Source organism: Gorilla gorilla, chromosome 6 (genome assembly GCF_029281585.2).
Source record: "Gorilla gorilla gorilla isolate KB3781 chromosome 6, NHGRI_mGorGor1-v2.1_pri, whole genome shotgun sequence".
NCBI lineage: Eukaryota > Metazoa > Chordata > Mammalia > Primates > Hominidae > Gorilla > Gorilla gorilla.
In genome coordinates this window covers 159,777,946-159,799,870 of record NC_073230.2, presented here as the reverse complement: position 1 = coordinate 159,799,870, position 21,925 = coordinate 159,777,946, and the positions used below count along the sequence as shown (strand labels likewise).

The following is a 21,925-nucleotide window of genomic DNA, read 5'->3' as shown; positions in this document are numbered from 1 at the left end:
AGGGAGGGGACCCTCGGCTGTTCAGCTGCGACTCCTCCCTCCCCGCCCGCCCACTCAGCTGTCAACACTCGCCTCCCCGCCCTGGCCTTCCCGGGGCCCTGCCTGACTGCTAAGTCCGAGGACACTGCGCCCGGAGACCCTCACTCAGACCCATGCAGGCGATGAGCAGGCGGCGGGCAGACACCCCGCCTGCCCTTGAGCATCCCTAGGCCTCCTTGCCTAAATAAGGGAGCCGCAGCTGGAGCGAGCCAGCTGGCCGGGGGGAGGGGCCTGCGGTTAGGCCAGGGCTTTCCGAGGGGCTGGGCCGTGGCCGCCGCCGCAGGGCCCCGAGCCCGCCGATTGGGCGTGCAAGGCTGGCCCCGGTCTGCCGGGGGAGGGCGGGCCGCTCGCACACGGGGATCCCCCGGTTGGAACCTCGCGCTCAGGGACCTCTCTTTGATCCTGCAGCTAGGAGGCCGCAACTGCTGTCAGAATGTCCCTCTTTGTGCAGCTCCTATGCAGAGCCCCACAGAGGGCTCTCTCTCTCTCTCTCCGTGTGTGTGTGTGTGTGTGTCTGTGTGTGTGTGTGTGTTGGGGCAGGGGGCGTGCCCCTTCTAAGTTTAACCCTCCCTTATTTCAGAGCTCTGCTGCTCTGGGGCCTCCAGATTGTCTTGCTTTTCCTATTTCCAGGGTCTCCCTTGACCCCGGGCTCGTCTTCGAGGGCCCAGGCCTTGCCGCGGTCACCCACAGTAGGCACTGAGCGCGTGCTGTGTATACCAAGCCAGTGCTCGGCGTGGTGGGGAACCAGGGCATAAGGACCCGCCGTTTCCCTTCAAATCAGGTTTCTTAGTCGCTAATCTGGGGTGGGGGTGGAATCCCTTCCCCCATCCCGGCCGCCTACAAGCCGGCCATGGCACCTGTCCTCACGGTTTCCCCTGCCTAAGGGTCCCTTCCCCCTCTTCTGGGCGCGCGAGTCCCAGGGGCTCCTTGGCAGAGTGAGGGGCTGGCGCTGGGGGAGCACTCGGCGCGGCTCAGCCAATGGGAAGGTCGGGCGCGCGCGGTGGGGCGGGAGCGGGGGGAGAGGGCGGCGCTGCGGGCGCGCGGCAGGCGGGAGGGGGCCGGGAGGCGGGGGCCGGAGCCGGAGGGGCGCGCGCCGCATTAACCCTTCCGCGGCCGGGCCGAGCCGCAGGCGCTGCCCGAGCCGCGGGCGCTGGAGCGGCTGTCGGCGCGGTGGCAGGCGGGAGCCAGGAGCCCGGGGCTCGGGCGGGCGGAGCGCAGCGCGGGGACGCGGCGGAGCGGGCCCCGCGGCTCGGCGGGGGCCGGCAGACAGGTGTGCCGGCGGCGGGCGGCTCGCGCTCAGGCGGCTCCAGGCCGGGCCCGGGGTCCGGAGCGGGGAGCCGGGAGCCGAGCGAGGACCCGGCGCCCGCAGTCCAGTCTTGGCCGCGCCCGTGCTCGGCTTGGCCGCGGGGTGCGGGGACCACGGCCCGGCCGGGCCACCCGAAGCCTAGTGCTGGGCCGGGCCGGGCCGGGGTGGGTGGGGGCCCGCCCGGCCCGCCCATGGGCTCAGGATGCCGGTGCGGAGGGGCCACGTCGCGCCGCAGAACACCTTCCTGGACACCATCATCCGCAAGTTTGAGGGCCAGAGTGAGTGGGGGAGGGGGCTGAGCGGGGAGGGGGCTCTGGGGGCGGGCCGAGCTCTTCCGAGTGTGGATGGGGGGGCGTGCCCGGGCCGTGTGCGTCGCCAAGTGCGAGTCAATGGGGCCTGGTGGGCCCCAAGCTTTGGCGAGGGGACGGCGGGGGCAAGGCTTGGTGCACCGGGGCCGTGGGCACCGGGCCAAAGGGTTTGGGGTTGGGGCTTGGGGCGGGAAACTCAGCTCAGGCTTTTGGGATCGGAGTGTGTGTGACACGCTGAGTGTGCAGGGAAGGGATGTGGGATGGAGTGTGCAGGTGTCCCCAACTCTGGGTGCGTGGCCGTGGATGGGGCTGTGGGCAAGGGCATAAGAGTGTGTACGACCCAAACCCTGGGATCCCGAGAGTCCAGCGCGCACACTGGTCTTGCCAGATCTTGACTGTGTTGTGCCTGAGGGACTGAAAAGCCGTGGATGCAGCGTCAGCCCATAATCTCTTCTTGTGTGTGCCGTGTGTATATGACCCTGAGCCCATGTGTCACCCGTGAGTTAGACCCTGTATGGGCGGTGGGGAGGTGTCTTTGACAAGGCTGCGAGCTTGTGGGCTCTGTGGAGACAGGGTGTCCTGGGGCTAGAGCTGGGCTTTGAGGGTAAGCAGCTCCCTGTGGTACCCCCAAGTTGTGGGTTTTCTTGCCCTGGACACTGTCACCTAATTCCCTTATGGGGACCAGGAGTACAGCACCCCTAATGCCTGCCTGGTAGGGAGGCTTCTAGAAGGGTCCCAGATTAGGCAAATGTCCTGGGTGTGGGTTTGCACCCAAGCAGCATTCATGTGCCTGTCCCTAAGGCTGCATGAGCCACAGTGGGTGTGACTGCCAAGGGCCCTGGGAGTTGGGAGAGAATGACATTCCTTGCCCATGACCCTGTGAGCATAGGACAACGCGTGCTTGTAACGGTGGTTGGGGGAAGGAGGGGTCAGTCCGATGGTCAGTATTGTGTGAAGCGGAGGAACAAGATGATCCTGAGGGGGTGGAGACAATGACACTGGTTGAGGGCCTCCCTGAGAGGTGGGGGTGGGCCCAGGGGGAGGCTGTGGGCGGGCCTACGAGGAGGCTGGGATGGATGTGGGGGGGGGTGCTGGATTCTAGCCCTACCTTTGCCACTGACTGCCATGTGACCTTGAGTGACTCTTCCCTCGTTGGGTCTCAGGTTCCAGGTCTGTGGAGGAGGGGCAGGCTTTCTGTCCCATCCCTGTATTCCAGGATCTCAGTGAAGGGTGTGTGGGGGGGTGGGGCATGCCTTCGAAGAAACTTGCTCTTCTTTCCCAGGCCTGGGAGAGAGGACAAGGGGTGGTTTTTCTTCTATGAAGCTGGGGTGTGTGGCTGGGCCTCTGGACTGCCTTGGACTGTGGCAGAGCTGGAGGCCGAGTTAGGGGGTCTTTTCAGGTGACAGGAAACCCTGACTCCTGGAATTGATGTCTGCCTGGGAGGTCTGGGGGGCCTTGGGAACTGGCCAAAAGACGACCCAGTTCCAAAAGGCAACTTTCTGGGGGCCAGGGGAAGGGAGAATCGAGAAAGGTGGGAGGAGGCCAAGTCCCGATGGCCTGGGCCTATCTCAGGGTGCCCTGCTGCAGCCCAGCCTTGCACGTAGGATTGCCTAGGGCTGCAACCTGAGGGCTATGCCTGCTGGGGAGGGGAGGGGGAGAATTCCAACTGCTACTGAAAGCCCCAGCATTACAGGCCAGAGTGGCCGGAAACTTCTGTTTATAAAAAGCTCTTATCCCAGGAGCATCTTGCCTGGCACAAGTGAGGCTGCTGCCTGCCTGCTGCTCACTCGCCAGCCTGGCTCTCCGGGCAGGCCTGGAGTCAGGGAGCCAAGTCTGGCAGAAATGGAACCATGGGGGTGCTCATCCAGGATGAGGCCAAACTGAGGAAGGCCTCACATCCCTGGGCAGGTCCCCTTGCTTGGGTCTGTTTTCCTACAAGTCGGGCCAAAGTCTCAGGCCCCGCCCAGGCTCCGGGTGTGTCCAGGGTTTGGAGCTGCAGGTCCCTCTCTTTGCTTCCTATGACCTTGGGCTTCTGCCTGTGACCCTCAGCTTATTCTTCTGCCTCTGCCAGACCAAGGTTCAAAAGCTGGCTCTATCATTTACAAGCTGCAAGACTTGGGCATGGTGCCGAACTTCTCTGGAGCCTTGGTTTCTTCATCTATAAAAGGAGGATAATAACACCTACCTTATGGGGTTGTCAGAGGACCTAATGAGATGCAGCGTCCTTAGGTGTTCAACGTGTAACTTCCCTCATCCTCTCTGGCACACCCACCCCTCAGCTCCTGACTGCCCTTGGGGCGGGGGTGGTGTGCAGAAGTTCTAGGGGGTACTGACCTGGTAGGATCCTCAGATAATCGGGGAGTGATTTCGTAGGGAGCCTCAGGATAAGGAGTGGCTCAGGGAGCGCCCCCCAGTCTGGAGAGCAGGGAAATTAAAAGCAGAATCCAGAGAGCCGGTGCAAAGGGAATCCTGGCCGCCATCTCTGGCCTTTCCCAGGCTCCCTTTCTAGGCCCAGTGTTTATCCCTCCGCCGCGGCTGCTGACACGCGTTGCTGACACCCGCCAGGCTGGCCTCAGCCTCGGGCATGGAGGAGGCGGCGGGCTGCTGGCGGCCTGCCCGGGGGAAGCCACGCAGCCAGCCCGCGGGCCAGGCGGAGGAGGGGGCGCACCGCGCGGCCCGGCCGGCCAGGCACCTGTATCGGGGCACACGCACAGCTGCGTCCGCCCCCTGCTGGGGACCCCGGTCCCAGCCATGCTTCCTGTGGCGGGGAGTCCCCGGGCGGCTGTGTGAGTGGAGAATGTGGGGAAGGGCTGGGAGTCCCCGAGGCTGGGGTCCTCGCTCACGCGCACTCTCCTCCCCGCCCCACTAGGCCGTAAGTTCATCATCGCCAACGCTCGGGTGGAGAACTGCGCCGTCATCTACTGCAACGACGGCTTCTGCGAGCTGTGCGGCTACTCGCGGGCCGAGGTGATGCAGCGACCCTGCACCTGCGACTTCCTGCACGGGCCGCGCACGCAGCGCCGCGCTGCCGCGCAGATCGCGCAGGCACTGCTGGGCGCCGAGGAGCGCAAAGTGGAAATCGCTTTCTACCGGAAAGATGGTAGGCGCGGGCCGGGGCGGGGCCACGACCAGGGGCGGGGTCAAGAGGGGCGGGACCACGGCGAGGGGCAGGGTGCGTGGGGGTGTGGGGGCGGCTGGAGAACGCCCCGAGCCCGGGCAGGGTTCTGTGGGGGTGTGACGCGGGCGGGGGCCCTGCGGTGTGCCTGTGGGAGGCGCGGTTCCGGGGCCTGCGCCTCACTCTGCTGAGATGGTTTTCAGGAGGGCAAAGGAGTTGCTAGGCTGTGGGTCTGGCTCCTCTGGTCCTTTTTTTCCTTGGGCAGGTATGGGAACGTAGAGCAAGTTGGACTAGAGTTAGACCGAGCTGGGATGGCAGGTACGTGCGTGGATGGAGGTTAAAGGTCAGACTGGCAGTTGGGCGCTGACATCCGGGCACAGGCCCCTATCTACCTTAGGGCAGTTGCTGCCAGGTGACAGGTCTGGGAGATGTCATGGAGGGACAGGAGGGCTGCAGGACTCTGGCTGTCTCTGCTGCCCCCCTCCTGCCCTGCGCTTCAACAGCACCTGGGGGAGGTGAGTGCCTCTCCCCGCAACCTCAGTTCCCTTTGTCTCAGCTGTCAAGCGCCCCGCCCTGCCACCCTCTCCTGCGCCAGGTGTCTTTACTCAGCCACCGCCTCCCAGCACAGCTGCTCTGGGCTTCCGGAGAGCGGATAAACAGAGCCCGGGGTGGGGCTGCTCCCACACCGTGAATGCCCTGTTGGGGTGGGCTCTGGTCAGGGCAGGCAGAGCAGGAGGACTGGGGTCCTGTGGGCAGAATCCGGCTGCAGAGGCGGCTCTGGAACGCGTGCAAACCTTGCTGCTTCCTAGCGTGTGTCCCATAAGCATTGACTCAACCCTTGTGAGCCTGGCAGGCACTAGGCTCTTGGAGATGGGCAGGACAGATGAGGCTCCTGCCCTCAGGGAGCTTGTCTGCTGTAGACAGTGAGCATGCTCTGCTTTCTGTTTGGGACCAGGCCAGCCAGCCCCATGTGCCAGCCCTGTGTGCTCAGGGTTGGCTGGGGTGGCCCTGCAAAGCTTTGCATCCTCCAGGCTGTGCTTTTGCAGGCCTGCACAGTCTGTGGCATCACTGGACGGCACTAGAGGGGGCATGGTCCCTGCACCCTGTGGAAGAAGGTTTGCTCACAGCAAATCAGGGTTCTAACTGGCAGGAGGCAGGGGCTGTGAGACTAGACTCAAACCCTGAAGGCAGTGGATGGTTTCTAGGGGCTAGACACTGGGCCAAATGCTTTACTTCTCTTATCTCAGGCACTCTTCACAACCCAGGGAGGTAGACACTACTGTTGTCTTCATTTTGGGGGATGAAGAAACTGAAGTTCACACAGTCACACAGCTAGAAAATAGCAGTTGGGAACGGAGCCCACATCTGTCTGACCGGAGCCCTGTGCGCTCTGTTCTGTCTGTCGTATATTGAAAATGACACCAGATAGTTGCAGGTCTATCTGTATGCTGTACATTATCTCATGTGAAATTTTATTGTAAAAGTTTGCCAACCACAGGTGTACTGAAGAGAATATGAACCCATAAGTCCTGGGTTTGTGTCTAAGACAATGCTGGAAATTATACACTACTGGACAAGTTGGTTGACTTCCCTGGGCCTGTTTCTACTTCTGGGATAACGTGCCTCGCTTTGGACCTTCACAAGGGTGCTGAGCTTTCATAGAGAGTGCCTGCAACGGGCCGTGCTCTGTAAACACGGTGCCAGTCCCACTACGATGTAGCTGTGCTGGGGATTTGGCCTCTTGGCAGCAGCGGCTGAGGGCTCTTTCCTTTGGCTGTGGTATGTGTGGAGTGCTCTTAGGTGGAGCTGGCCCTCCCTCCCAGTCTAGGCTGGCCCCTTCTGGAGAGGATGGCTATGGGCCCCCTTCTGCAGAGGAGTTATTGTGGGATCACCTAATCCAACCCATTCGACTTGCAGGTGGAAGGACGGAGAAGCAGAGGTCTGATGACCAGTGAATCAGTGGAAGGAGTGGGATTAGAACCCAGATCCCCAGCCCAAGTTCAAACTTGTCCCCTCTCCAGGTTACAACTCCAAAAAATGGGGCTGTGACCCAGAAAACTCTGTGCCAGCCATCTCTGTCTGTCCTCTTCTTCACTCTCACCTAGTTTCCACGGGGCTCAGGTGTCTCCTGTTGGCCAACAGGCTGGCCTGGCACTCAACCACCTAGGACCCCATGTATCCTGGCATTCTAGGCCTGGGGTGATGCAGACAGATTTCCTCAGCCTCCGCTTCTTCTGCCTTGAAACACTCAGTCCCTCCTGTGATCCCCGGGACCTGGCTTGGGCTGCGTGTGTGCGTGCCTGTGTGTGTACTCACACATGGGCCCGATAGGGAGGCGGAGGTGAGGAATGCCTGTGCCACCCCTTGTTTCTGTCCAGGCCTTTCTCAGGGTCTCTGCCTGGGCCAGCCTCGGGTAGGGGGAGCTGGGCAGGAGGTGGAGCCTTCTGCTGGCAGGCGCCGCCGTGGACAGCTGTGCTGTGTTGGTGCCTCTAGCCTTGCTCTGCGCAGTGTCAGGGCCTGGAGCCAGACAGCCCCATTATTTAGTTGCTGGGACTGCTGGGAGGTGGGGAGGCTAGACTCGGGGAGTGTGGGCTGAAGGGAGAGACACGAGGTGCCTGGGGCTCACTGGCCCTGTGCCCCTTGAAGTCAGGCCCGGGATTAAGGTGGAATTGGGGGCAGAGTCCAGTGGTGTGAGGCTGGCTGGCGGTAACATCCCCGCAAGGCCCTGGGGAGGCACCCCGGGCAGCAGGTGCTGGCTGGGTCCACACCTGTGCTCCCACATCGCCATGGGGGCTGTGGCTCCTCCTCTGCCAGTCCTCACAGAGTCCCTTCTCTCTGTCCCCCTGCATCCTCTTTGCTCTTTGTTCCTGCCTCTGCTCCCTGCTTCCCTGCCACCGTGCTCAGCCAGCCTGACTGTGCCCACCTTCTCGGCTCCTCTCTCACTCCCCACGTCTCCTTGCCTTTGTCTTCTGCCTGCCTGGCTTACTCTCTGTCCCTTGGTCTGTATCTCCTCTCTGGTGCCTCCTCCTGTCTTCTTCCCTCGCCTCAGCACCCCGGAACCTTGCTCCTTGCCTCTGTCCCTCTCTCCCATTGTCCCCCACCCCTCGGAGCCTCTATCTGGAAGGCTCTGTCTGGCTGCTCATACCTCCGACTGGCCTGGCCTGGCTCCATGTCCCTGTGTCCCCGGGAGCTTGTGCGTGGGTGGGGACGGTGGTGTCTCTGGAGAGGAGTCTATTGGCTTCTCCACTCCAGCTGCAGGCCGGTTGCCATGGTAACAGGGTCAGAGGGCCCCCCCCACCGCAACAGCTGATGCTGCGGCTGTTGGGAGGGGGTGGGGACCTGCTGTCCAGGCCTGCTCCCCAGTGCACTGTGCCCAGGGCCTCAGAGGTGGCCCCACGCCCAGTGGGCTTCGGTCCGTCCCCGGCCTTGGACCCCAGCCTCCCCAGTGCTTCTGCAGGCCTCAGACCTCAGACTGCCTTGAAATCCTCAGTACCTCCTGTGATCAGCCCCACTCCTCTGGGCCTCCTGCCCTTCTCCGTCCCCCAAGGCCGTCTGTCCTGTCCTCTTCCTCGCCTTCTTCATCTCTTCCTGTGCCCATTCCTTTAAATCAGACGCCCTGCTCTTGTCACCACCACGCCTCACCTTCTCCCTCATGGCTGACCCCTCCCCAGCTCAGACACCCACTTTCTGCTTCTTTTCAGCCCCCTAGGTCTGAGCTGAGGATGAAAGAAGCTTTTCCTTGAAGGGGAGCCTTGAGGCTGGGAAGGCAGGTGGGACAGGGATTGGTGCATAAGTGGGTTTTGTTGTCTTGAGATAGGAGGCAGACCAGAGCGATCCCAGAGGATGGGGCTTAGACAAAGGAGAACTTTTCCTGTGGCACTGAAGCTATCAGGGGAGCGCCCTTCATCGTGGGGACAGCAGTGTTCCTATCCTTCTGGTCAAGGCCTGGTGCAGCCTGGAGACAGGGCTGAGTGGGAGAATCTGCAGGGCTGCCAGTTGCGGGCGGGGGTCCATGGGGGCCCTGCTTCTGAGCCAGTTGCCTCTTGCCCTGCAGCACCTTCCCTCCACCTTTCCCTTCTCTAGCTGGATCAGAGGCCTGTTGGAGGGGCTCCATGGGGGTCATTCCTGAGCTGCGGCTGTCTGTCCTGGTCTGCCGGGGCTGCAGTCTTCCTATCCCAGTCCTGCTCCAGGGGTGAGGCAGGCATGACACAGCTGAAGGGTGCTATCTACTCCTCGACCCACCCTGGGGTCTGGAGAGCGTCGGGAGAGCGGCTTCTCCGTGTTGCGTCTTCTGCAGCCCCCGGAGAGGAGCTATGTAAATATTTGCGAAGAGCTGTCTGAGATGGGAGCAGAGTTTGATGGTGGCCTTGGGCTCTGGGGAGGGGGGCCATGGGGCAGCAGAAGGGCCAGCTTGGGGGTGTGTGAGGGGGGAGACTGGGCCTCTTTTCTCCCCAGAGGTGGCTTCCTGGGTGGGGTGATTTTGGAGGGTCCAAGGAAGCCCTTCACGTGTTGGTATTTCCCTGAAGCGTTCCTGAAACTCCTCCCTTAGAGAACTTCTGCGTTTAGAATGCTCCTTTTTCTTTAAGAACACGTTCTCTCTCATTGCCCCCTCCCAGCATAGAGACAGAAAGTATTTAGCCCTTTAGTGTGTGAGGGAGTTTAACAGAACTTCCCTCCCGACGTGGGCAGGAGGGCCATGGGAGTCAGGGTCAGTAGAAGAGGGAGGGGTGCTGGGACAGGTGATGAATGTGGGGTGCTCCCCTGAAGTCCCCTCCATGTCCTTAGTCTTGCCCATAAAGATCTCTATGCTGTGGCCTGTGGTTGGCCTCAGATAAACCCCTCTCCTTTTTGGGTGCTTATCCAGGATGAGAAACACCTTGGGAGCCAGGCAGCCTTGGTCCTCCGCCTCCTGCAGTACTGGAGGAGGTTCCCTGTCCCTCTCCCCGCCACCAGGCCTTGAGCTCCAGGTGGGTGGAGAGCAGCCCATCTGCTTTGTTCTCTGTTGTATCTGCGTGCTCAGTGCACAGCGAGAGCTCGGCACTGTTTGCTGAATGAATGAATGAATGGGGTGGGCAGAGTGCTGCGTTGCAGGAGCCTTCCCTGGGAGTCAGGTGACTTGGGTGGAGTTTCCAGCTTGGTTACAGACTTGCTGTGTCTGGGAGTCCTCTAGCCTTGCTTCGCGTGGACATTGTGGGGCACAGGAGCATCTGGGGGCTCCCAGCTTCTTCACCCTCAGAGGTGGACCGAGGAGGATGGGGTGGGGGGACAGAGTCTTAGAGCCGCCACAGAGAGCACAGCTGAGGTGGGGGTGATGCCACCTGACCAGCAGCACAAGGCACTTCTATTGTTGTGACTGCACTTTGTAGTTTGCAAACTGGGGAACCATGCTTTACCGCAGGTGGTCCTCATGGCCCTGTGAAAGGCAGGATTCCTCTCCGTCACTTTACGGGAGGGAAGCTCTTGCTTAGAAAGGCTGAGGCACTTGCCCAAGTTTACCCAGCTGGCGGGTGGCCTGAGTGGGAACCCGAGCCTAGCTGTCCCCTCCCTGCCCAGCGTGGAATGCCACTGCACCAGCTGTCTTGCCCCCAGAGAGCCCTTCTGGGGCATGATGGGCTCAGGGCCTCAGGAAACTTGGATTTTAGCTGGGGTCTGCAAACCTCCATTCCTCGTTTGCTAAGTGGGATCATAGCACCTGTCCCTGATGCACTTTGGGGTGTGAGGATGTTCCTGGAATGAGATGACAGACACCCACAAAGCAGCGTGCGGTGCCAGAGCTCATTCTCCTCGCCATGAAGCAGGGCGTCACCTAAGTGGCTGCAGCTGCTAGCCCGTGCTGTTGCAATCGTGGGAAATGAGCCTGACCCAGGGCCTCAGCACCCCTGCTCCTATGGTGCACCCCGCCCCATCCTGCATGCTGCCTGCCTCTCCCCCTCCCTCCCTGCAGGCTGCTGCTGGCCCCGGGTCCTGCCTCTCCCCCAAATAATTGAAACCACAGCATTTGTGTTATTGCTTTTTCCTTTCTCTTTCATTTTATTTTTTCCTTTTCCCTTTTATCTCACTCTCTAGTCTCATTACCCTCCCCATAGGCAACCATTCAAATGTACTTACTGTGAATGTGTTGCTTGCATATGTTCTTGCAAATGTGTATTTTGTCTGGATATATGCATATAGATTTAATTTATGTAAATGATATTGTGCTATATGTTGTATTTTGGTGTTCGCTTTTCTTACTTGGGAATGTGCTTTAAGTCCAGCTGGGTGGCTGTTCGACATCTAGTCTGTAGGTGCGTATTCAGTGGTATGCGGCCGCCACGCTTCACCCACCCACTCTCCCGGGGAGGGACCCCACAATGTCTCCAACTCCCAGCCACTGTAAATGAGGCTGTAGTGAATATCCTTGGACATGGTCCCTTCTGGACCTGGGTGAGGATGTCTGTGGGATACACGCCCGGGAGTGGAATTGCTGGATCGCGGGACATGTGGACACTTAACTAAGTACAGCCATGCCTGTCATCACCGTCCTTCTCAGAGCTCAAGATTCCCATACCCGCATATCTCGGCCACTCTCGACATTATCTACCTTTCTAAATTTTGCCAATCTAATAGGTGACAGTGATTTCTTGTTGCTTTAATTTGCATTCCTTTGATTTCTGTTGAGTCTGAGCATCTCTTAGGCCTGGTAGCCTCTTGGGCTTACTTTCCCGTGAATTGCCTGCTCATGTCCTTTGCTCATTTTAATTTTGATGTCGCCGTCTTTTGTCCTTGTTGATTTGCAGGAGTTGCTTGTGTCCTCTAGAGATACCAATGCATACTGTTAAACATTCAGTGTATTCCAGATTTTAATTCCTTGTTGAACTGGAAACAGATATTGCAAATATCTTCTCCCATTCAGTCTCTGTTCAATTTATCCAACAAAGATACTTAATTTTGATGCAAACAAATTCATTGATTTTTAGCTTTGTTTGTACTTTTGAAGTGTCTCAGGCTGCAGAGGGTCTCCATTTTCTTCTGTTCCTTTAATTGTTTTGCTGTTCTCAGTTAGGTCTATAATCTATCCTGAGACTACCCCATATGTGGTGTCAAGTAGGGATCGAGTTTTATTTTTTCCATGTAATGTGCCAACTTTCCCAACGCATCTTGTAAACAGTCTGTTCTTTTCCGCTGAATTGTGGGGCAGCCTTTATCAGGTTAATCTCCCACATAGCCATGAGTCTGTCCCTGTGCTCTCTGTTCTGTTCCAAATATTTATTTACTGGCTCTTGCATTGATATAGCTTAACAAAAACCTATAGCCTTCCGTATGTCTTAGCGTCTGCTGAGGCAAATCCTCTCTCTTCATTCTGTTTTTTAAAGGCTGACATAGCTATTTGTGGATCTCCCTTGTTCTTCATAAACTTTATTTATTAATTAATTTATTTTTTCAGATGGAGTCTTACTCTGTTGCCCAGGCTGGAGTGCAGTGGCATGATCTCGGCTCACTGCAGCCTCTGCCTCTTGGGTTCAAGCGATTCTCCTGTCTCAGCCTCCCGAGTAGCTGGGATTACAGGTGTGCACCACCACATCCGGCTAATTTTTGTATTTTTAGTAGAGACGGGGTTTCTCCATGTTGGCCAGGATGGTCTCGAACTCCTGACCTCAGGTGATCCGCCCGCCTTGGCCTCCCAAAGTGCTGGATTACAGACATGAGCCACCGTGCCTGGCCTCCCTTTTTCTTCATAAACTTTAGAGAAAGTTTATTGAATTCTTGGAAAGAAAACACCCACTAGATTCTTGATTGGAATTAGTTTGGTTCTATAGATTAATCTGGGGAGAACTGACATCTTTATATTTGTCCCACTCAAGAGCCTGGATTGTCTCTCCATTTACCAGATGAGTTCTGTATTTCTTGCTAGTTTAAGGTTTTGTTCCCTTTTGCCCCAACTCCAACAGGGTTCTTGTGCCTTCTTGGTCAATTCCTGGACACTTAAGAGTTTTTGTTGCTATTGTAAAAGACATATTGTTTTTGACTATATTTCCTAATTGCTTGTGTAGAAAAATGCTTTATATTTTTGCGGGCTGATCTTGTATCTCTCAACCTTGCTGAACTCTCTGATCTAATTAGTTCTAATTGTTTATCTGTTGATTTCTTGGGGGTCTCTAGGCAAGTGACCCCGTCATCTGCAAATAATGCCAGTTTTCGCTGTTTATGTTTGGATCACCGTCACGTGTTTTGATGCTCGAATGTTCCACCTGACTTTTTGGAGGCTTTTCATTAGCACTCGTATTTGTTTGTTGGTGCTTCACAGTGTCCTGTGTGTGTGGGGGGGGGGGGGGGGGGGCAAATCAATGAGGAATTATAACTCTTGGTTTAAGCTGTGACTCATGGCAGAGCTGGAATTGGGACAGGGCTTTATCAAAGCCTTACCAGGCTGTCTGGGGTATGCTAGGAGCCAAGGCAGAGCACAGACCTAGAAGCCTACAGGCCACTCACTAGAGGAGACCCCAGAGTGTCCCCTGGTGGACAGTGGCAGCTGTGTGCACCTTCACTGCCCTGTGGCAAGCTGTGTGTGGGGTCACAGTGAAGGGGGGCTGAAGGGGACTGAGACTCGGAAGTCTCACACCTGGTGCAGTTCCTGCTTTTGCCGCCTTCCCTTGGGTTCCTGGGTGCTCAGCCTCTGTGTTCCATGAAAACTGATGACCAGGTTGAATTTTGCTTCATCAAAAGGCACCTTAATTCCCATGGTTGCTCCATCTGCTGTCCAGACTTGGGCTGGAGGGCACCACGGGCTTGAAATGGGCAAATTCTGCTGTGAAAGGGTGGGCTGTGCCCCCGGATCTGGAAGGGAGCTGAGAGGGTGGGGACATGGCCTGTCCCCACCTGTTATGACTGCAGATCACCACCCCTGAGTCCACCCTCAGTTCTTCTGCAACTGCCAGTCCTGCCCTGGCCTCAGGGCTCTGACTCGGATGGACGGGGAAGCCCGGCCAGTGTACAGTGGCCTTCTAGACGATGGGCATTGTTTGGACAAGTTCTCCAAGAGCAGCGTCCATGTGGGTCAGACGGAGCAGTCAAGGAAACCTTTCTAGAAGGGGTCCTAGAAGGCTGGGGAGGAGTCGGAGGGAAGAGGGGTAGGGGCCATGGGGAGCAGGAGGGAAGGGCTGAAGCTGGGGCGCAACTGCCCGGGACTCACGCGCCTGTGCAGGGAGCTGTGGAGAGCTGCTTCCTGGCATCAGCGTGCCCTTATTTCACCTTCCCAGGCTTCTCAGCAGGAGGGCAGGGGGTGGGACTTCCAGTTCGTGCACCATCGGAGAGGCAGAGCCGGGCCCCAGAGCTTTAGAGAAGCTAGAGGACAGAGATCTTCTGAGGCATTGCTGTGGTCCGGGGCAGAGACGGCTCAGGCATGCCACATGCAGTGGATTTGGATGGGTCTAGATGACTACAGCGGCCCCCAAGACCCTATAAATGATCCCATAGATTGCTGGCTGGGTCTCAGGCTGGAAGGGGTGGTGGAGGAGTCTGTCTGGAGATGCTGCTTCTGTGGGGTCAGGGTCTGAGCTTGGGGCCCCTCAACCTGCTGCATTTCCCAGATCCTGGAGGCAGGAGCTTAGGACTGGTCTCTCTCTCATTCAGCACACACACACACACACACACACACACGTGCGCACACACACACTCTCTCCCTGTCTCTGTCTCTCTCCCTCCCTCTCTCTCATTCACTGGTTGGCCTCTCGGGCTCCCTAACTCTGTCCCCTGGGCCTGCAATGTCCCTGGCCTTTCCTAGGCCCCTGGCTGCCCATGAGAGCTGTGTTAGTGACACGGTGGCCCCCTGCCAGGAGCGGCTCCTGCTGCATCTTCCTGTCGCCGCCACCAGGCTAAATATAACCTGACACTGCACAGCCCTGGGCTGCTGCTCCGGAGACAGCCTCTCTGCCTGGGGGCGGACAGGCCGACTGGAGCCCCAGCCTCCTGCCCTCAGCGTGACTTTGGGCCTGTCCTGGGCACAGCTCCTCCTGCTCCGAGCGAGGCAGGGAGGCGACCAGGGCGAGGATGGCTGCCTCCCTGAGGTCACCTTCCCTGCAGGGACCCAGCACCCCGCCTTGTTAGAGCTCTGGATGCTTCCACAAAGCCATCTGTCATCTCATCTGGCACCCAGTGCAGGAATCACTTGTCCCCGCAGTACCCGCAGGGAGCCTGAAGCTCAGGGAGGTGGGTGACCTGCCCACAGCCACAGAAAATAGAGGGAGTGCAGGAGCCACCATGGCTGGGGCAGAGTGGCTCGGCTCCCTGGGGCTCCTCCACCTGTCTGGCTTGTTCCCTCTCCTTCCCTCTTGCCCCATGCATCAAACTGGGGTCCTGTTGGATGGTGGTTCACTGGGGGCAGGTGCCAGGTGTGTCTTGTTGGTCATGGTGGCTCAACACTTCGTGTGCACGGATGTGCTTAGCGATTTGCAGAGGACTGGGAGGAGCTGCCTGGGAAGAAGCTGTGATAGCACCTCATTTACAGAGGAGCGCACGGAGACTCTGACCCCAGAAGGTGCCCAAGGCTACTCAGGGCCATCTGCAGCCTCTTCCTCCCCACCTGGTGCTGACATGGGAGATAAGGCCTGCCCCTGCCACAGCCAAATGTGGCTCCTGCCTGGGGCCTGGCCTAGGCTAGCGGTGCCCAGAGGTGGGGAATTGGGTGGAGCCCCTGACCTCGGATGGGTTGGGATGCTGGGCAGGAACAGTGCCCCCCACCCCAGGTAGACTGCTGGGTGTGGATTGGCACCAAATGAAAGCAAGCCGGTGTTGTGTTCTGAGAAGTGATGGATACCTTCTGTGGTAGCAGGATGGCGCTGTACCTGCCACTCTGGGAATGTGTCCAGGCCTGGCTCTCCTGCTCTGCTCTGAGCTGCATGGCCTCTGGAGGCCTGCTGGGTGGCCAGCCTGCTTGCCTCACCCAGGCCATTGGGCCCAAAGGCACGGGGGTTCTAAGGAGCCATGGAGCCTGTGCAGGGATGGTTGCGTCCATGGGTGCCTCCCCTTTCAGAGGGCCCAGGAAGCAGAACTGGGCCAGGCAGGGAGAACCTTCTCACCCAAAGTAAGGTGTCTTCAGCCAGCGCTGGGGCTGAGGCTGGGGCGGGAGTGGGGTCGGGGCTGGGGCTGGGGTGGGAATGGGGCCAGGGCAGAGTGTTCTGGCATTAGCCACATGAGCCAGGCTGGCCCTGGGGCCTCTCATTGCTAAGCTCCCTCCACCCTTGTCTGCCTCTCTTCTGTCTCAAGCTTATGGTGACCTCAAGCCAGGCTCTGAGCTTCACATATCTTAGGCCATTTCACCCCTACAGCCCTTGGGGGGTGGGCAGGATCACCCTGTGTTGCAGATGAGCGCCCCGGGGCTCTGGGCTGGTAAGTGACCAGCCCAAAGTCATTCTAATGCAATGTGCAGAGGCACCTGACTCCACAGCCCATGCCCCCTCCCTTTGAGACTGGGAACCCTCTCCCCTGTTGCACCTCCTCCGCCCTCCTTGTCTGTCCTGGCTGCCCCCTGAGCGCGCCCAGTGCTGGCTGCCTCGGGAGTGTGGGCTGTGCCTGCCACGGAGTGGCTCTCAGCGGAACTGCAGCCGGCAGCAGCTGGGTCCTTCGTCTCTGCCCTGGGGAGCTGGGCCACTGGCAGGAGCCAGGGCGAGTCGGTGGGAGAAGGGAGCAGAGCAAGGGCCTGGGGGTCTGGAGTAGGTGGCACTGGGGCAAGTGAAGGGACTCCCATCCCCCCATAACCCAGCCAGTGGTGGGATGGAGTCTGGCTGGGAGGCCTGGCTGAAGAGCTGGGAGCAGGTGATGTGGCAGTTCACCGAAGCCCCAGCCGACCCGGCAGGGTGGTTGCAGGCAGTGCCTCTGAGAGCCCAGGCCTATCTGGGGCCCCTACTTTCCTTCCTTCCACATCCCCTTGATGATCGCTAGATCTCCCCCGCCCCAGCCCCTGCCATCAGGCAGGGCTCCAGTTCACATTTTTTGAATAACCAGGCCTTTGACAGGGTTATTTTGAAAGGAAAAATTTCTTGAATCTCGACAAAGGAAGAGGGCCAGTAGTCACTCCTCTCTCTCTCTCTCTCTCTGTCTCTCGTGTGTGTGTCTAAGTGTGAGTTACAGGCTTGTGCTGTGAGGTGGCGTATACCTAGAGTTTCTGCGACCCTGGCAGGGGGTTTTGAGATGTGGGGTCCTGGACTGGGTAGGCTTCAGAATGCCATTCTGGGCTGTCTTGCTGAGCAGCTTGAGCTGAAGAGGGGACGGGCTGCTGAGGTCTCAAGGTTGGAATTTCTGGGGCCCTATGTTGGGGACAGAGTCTCCAGCCCATTCTGAAGGTTGGGTCCATCTTGGCTCCAGACTCTAGACTTCTCTGAGGCAAGCTCCCTGGTGGAGGACTTAGGTTCGAGGGCCTGGCTGGCTGTGGTCCCTGGGGTGGGTGCTGGGGTCTCTTGGGCTAAGGCTTCCTGGTCTCCGGCCTCTCCTCAGTCCTGGTGAGGCGCATCCCTGTTCAGGCCGCTGCCGGCCATCACCATATTAGGGCATAAACTCCAGGCAGGCTGTCTGGGTGCCAAATGGTCTCCAGCTGGGCCCAGCCCCCTGCAGCTTCCCAACACCACTGCTGTGTGTCAGAGGCCGGAGGTCAGGGGACAAGAGTGGCTGCTGCAGGGAGACCCAGACAGAGCCCCAGAGCTCAGGGCCCTCGGGCGGGGCTGTGAGGGTCTGGGATGTGGTGAGTGGAAGAGCTGCAGGGTGGGGCGGAGAGTTCCTGGCCAGCCCCTTCACCTAGTGCCAAACCTGTTTAAGCTGGTTTCAGAAGACCTCGTTCCCCTAGATGAATCCCCAGCGGGTTAGAATCCCCGAGCCTGGCCAGCATCTGCCATGCATCAGGCCCTTCCCACCTGGCCTGCTCCCTGCCTCCCCAGCACGCAGCCCCTTGGCCTCACTGTCAGGCTTCAAGCACCAGCTCCAAGTCCCAGGGGTGGCGTCGCCTCCAGGTTGCCGGTGTCTGTTGCTGGCTTCTACCTTGACTCACAGCACCACCACTGTCGCCCCTGCTCTGGGTTTGAGATCAGGAGTAGGGGTGAGCCAAGGAGGCTCTAGGGGGTAGAAAGGTGAGGAGAGGCTGGGTGCGGTGGCTCACACCTGTAATCCTCGCACTTTGGGAGGCCGAGGCAGGCAGATCACTTGAGGCCAGGAGTTTGAGACCAGCCTGGCCAACACAGTGAAAACCCTGTCTCTATCAAAATATACAAAAGTTAGCTGGGTGTGGTAGCATGCAGCTGTAGTCCCAGCTACTTGGGAGGCTGAGGCAGGAGAATCACTTGGACCTGGGAGGCAGAGGTTGCAGTGAGCCAAGATCATGCCGCTGCACTCCACCCTGGGTGACAGAGTGAAACCCTGTCTCAGAAAAAAAAAAAAAAAAAAAAAAAAGGGAGGCTGGGTTGCTAAGATGGAGTGGGACTGCATGGTTTGTCACCCTCGCCTCTCCCCCATGCCTGCAGCCTCCCTGTCAGCATGGCCTGTCACTGACACCACCAACCAGTGCTGGCCCCAGGGCGTATGACTCTAGGTGCTAGGCACTAATGTGGGGACGGGAGACACTGGGAGGCAGAGAAGACAGCTGAGCAGAGGGGGAGCTGAGAGGAAGGAAGAGGCTCCCTAGGGAGAGTGGGAGATGAGGAGCCTGCCTGGTGGGTCCCTGGGGGGCCATAGAGGAGCTGGAGCGGGATGTTAACTGCCTTCTGGTTTCATTAAGGACTTCCTGCGGGCAGGAGGTTCTGAGCTGGGCCTTAGGTGGAACTGAGTGCTTGGCCTAAAAGGGGCTCCTTCAGAAATCAGCGTGGGTGGGGGGCGGGGGGCGGTGGGGCGGCAGGGGGCCCATGTGCTCAACAGGGAGCTGAGGGAGACCAGGGGTGCTTGGCGTAGGGGACTGACCTCATCTGGTACAGGGCCTTTGGTGGACAGAGAGAGACTGGAAAAGAAGAAATCAAGGATCGAGGGGAACGCGAGGCGAGGTGAAGATGAAAGATCTAGAAGCAGTGCTTCTTAGACTCTTTGGTGAAGGATCAGTGTTTTTTAATGCTAATATGTTATAGGCTGGTACATCTATGAAATACGAGAGCACATGCGTGGATATTGTGGTGATGCCAAATTGCTGTAAAGTTTTTGAAATTCTTGCTCTCAACGTCTGTCCTTATCTTGTGTGCTGACACAACGGCTGGTGCTAATCTAGAGAGAACAGAGAGACAGATAGTAACAGCTAACCGTCTGTAGTGTGCGGCATACGCCAGGCATTGCCTAAGCGCTCAGCATGTGCTGACTTGGTTAATCTTTATAACTCATGAGAAAAGAATTATATACATTATGTGTATCACAACATCATTGTGTACCCCATAAATATGTACAATTATTGTGTCAATTAAAAAGTTAAAAAATTTTAAAAAGAAAAAATTATTCTTCTTCCCATTTTATAGATGGAAAAAATGAGGCACAAGGATGTTAAATAATTTAGGAAAAAAGCATAAGTGATTAAGCGGCAGATCCGGGCTATGAACCCAGAGATCGTAGGCCTAAAGTCTGTGGGCTTAAGCACTGTGCTACAGCGCCTCGCGTGAGGGAAAGGCAGAGGTGCTGGGAGGATATGAGGAAATGAGATAGGGAGGAAATGAGACCAAAGATGGCGGAAGAAAGGATCATAGCCAGCGTGAGAGAAAGTGCAGCCAGGAAAGAGCTAGATAAATCATATAGGCAGAGAGAGGGGTAGGGGAGCCTGGCAGCAACAAGCTGGGGTAGACAGATTGAGGGGAGCCATAAGGGCGGCAGGCACATGGCCGGGTCGGGGATCAGGACGGGAGATCCTGGAGAGGAAGGGCCATACGGGGAGGCAGAAGTGGACGGGCCCACTTAGGTTCCAGGGTCCATCCTGCCTGGCTTTCTGCTCTGCCCACTGAGAGGGTGCCAAGGGGGCTATGTCCTCCCACTCTGCAGGGAGCTGCTTCCTATGTCTGGTGGATGTGGTGCCCGTGAAGAACGAGGATGGGGCTGTCATCATGTTCATCCTCAATTTCGAGGTGGTGATGGAGAAGGACATGGTGGGGTCCCCGGCTCATGACACCAATCACCGGGGCCCCCCCACCAGCTGGCTGGCCCCAGGTAAGTGTACTTGCTTTAGGGCAGGCTCAGGGGTTCGTGGTCTCACTTCTCTGGGGCTGTGAGCTGTCCAAGGTCAACGCTCTGCAGGAAGGGAGGATGTAATGGTTGGGTGGGGGGTCCCCCCTTTGGAGGTGGGAAGTGAACCCTGTACCCTGAGGATGTGGCTTGGTTCCCCTGGCCCAGGATGGACACATAGGGGTGGAATGACAGGGCCCAGAATCACAGGTCCTTGGCGTGGGCTAGCACCGTTTCCCTAGCTTCATCTGTTGGGCTTCCCATCCCAGCATCCCCTGGGAGCGGTCCTCTCTCCAGCCTGGTTTGAGCAGCCCAGGGTGGGGAACATGACCACCTGGGAGCAGCTCCTCTGCTCAGTAGGAAGCTGTGTCCCATGGACTCAGCTGTGTGTAGGTTCTTTCATCTGCTCCTTGTTCATGGACTGGCCAAGTTTCCTGGGGGTCTGGGCTAGCTGAGGAGAGGCTTTGAGGGAATGCCCACCTGGGCTGGACCATCCGCTTGACAACAAAGGCTCTGAGCCCCTTCCTCTGTCAGGATGCCCTCTTTGGCTTAATTTTAATCTTTCCCTCAGCATCATGACAAAAGTGCTCACCTCTTGGTTTCTTACACTCTAAAATGACAGTGTCAGTAAAACTGGCCCTACCTGTTCATCGGATGCCACCCCTGACGGCAGGGCCCCTGGCATTGCGTCGCCCACTTAGGCGCAGGCCCCACGCACTGGCTGTGTGACCTCCAGAGAGTGACATGACGCCTTTGTGTCCACACTTCCTCCTGTCTAAAATGGGGACGCTGGCACCCAGCGGCCGGTGTGAGAGACAGAGATGATTTTTGGAATCCGCCCTGAAGTGTCGCTTCAGATATGGCGGTTTATGATGACTGGATTCTAGAATGATTTTTGAGACTCGAGGTCAAAATATTGTGAATGGAAGTGGGGATGGGGGGGTTGCCCGTTCCCCTCCTTCCCTTACCCAGCGGCTGGGGCTCCATTTCCCAGGCCTTGCCCGCTCCGGGGCTGCTCGCGGTCCCCACGACCACGTGCCTCTCCTCTCCTGCAGGCCGCGCCAAGACCTTCCGCCTGAAGCTGCCCGCGCTGCTGGCGCTGACGGCCCGGGGGTCGTCGGTGCGGTCGGGCAGCGCGGGCGGCGCGGGCGCCCCGGGGGCCGTGGTGGTGGACGTGGACCTGACGCCCGCGGCACCCAGCAGCGAGTCGCTGGCCCTGGACGAAGTGACAGCCATGGACAACCACGTGGCAGGGCTCGGGCCCGCGGAGGAGCGGCGTGCGCTGGTGGGTCCCGGCTCTCCGCCCCCCAGCGCGCCCGGCCCGCTCCCATCGCCCCGGGCGCACAGCCTCAACCCCGACGCCTCGGGCTCCAGCTGCAGCCTGGCCCGGACGCGCTCCCGAGAGAGCTGCGCCAGCGTGCGCCGCGCCTCGTCGGCCGACGACATCGAGGCCATGCGCGCCGGAGTGCTGCCCCCGCCACCGCGCCACGCCAGCACCGGTGAGGGCGCCGCGGGACCCGTTGCGCCCCAGCCCACGCTTCCTCTGCTGCCAGGCTTGCTGCTTTCTGGGCCCTCGGCTTCCGACCTTTTCACTACGTCCTGGGTGCCTGGGAGATGGAAATCCCATTAAGCACTTATTTAATTCCATTAAGTGGCTTGTTGCGCTATTAAATGTCCATTCATCCCATTACATTCTTCCACTCCCAGAGCCCTGGTAGGCCCCTGGAGCTGGCTGTCCCGGGACGGCCTGGAGCAGGGATGCCCTGGGCAGGAAACGTGCCCAGCCTCCGAACACCACCTGGCCCCCTGCCTGCCAGCTTCCTGGGGCAGACCGTTTCCTCTTCCTCTTCCTGGTCTCAGGGCTGTCTCCTGGCTGCTTCCTTAGAGTGGGACAGGGGTCTGACCTCTCTTGTTTCTTGTGACTCCCCTGGTCTCTTGAGCTGACCCCATGGACTCCTGACTGTGCAGGGCCTGGTCTCCACTCTCGCTCTATGGGTGGCCTGCCTG

The 21,925-nt window shown here is 58.7% G+C and overlaps 1 protein-coding gene across 4 annotated transcripts in view; it reads left to right on the top strand.

The window, feature by feature from the left end:
- The first annotated feature begins 1,459 nt into the window (after positions 1-1,459).
- The window catches only part of KCNH2 (potassium voltage-gated channel subfamily H member 2), a 33,051-nt gene continuing 12,585 nt past the window's right edge, over positions 1,460-21,925 (top strand). Inside the window, exons 1-4 of one of the 4 annotated variants that reach the window (XM_031013293.3) lie at positions 1,460-1,623; positions 4,523-4,753; positions 19,739-19,903; positions 20,974-21,417. In XM_031013293.3, coding sequence (XP_030869153.1) covers positions 1,548-1,623; positions 4,523-4,753; positions 19,739-19,903; positions 20,974-21,417 — 916 coding nt within the window. In that variant the 5' untranslated portion in view covers positions 1,460-1,547. Of the gene's footprint in view, positions 1,624-2,920; positions 4,440-4,522; positions 4,754-19,738; positions 19,904-20,973; positions 21,418-21,925 lie in introns of those variants that run through there. The other 3 variants (XM_055392401.2, XM_055392398.2, XM_055392400.2) reach the window with 3 other exon arrangements.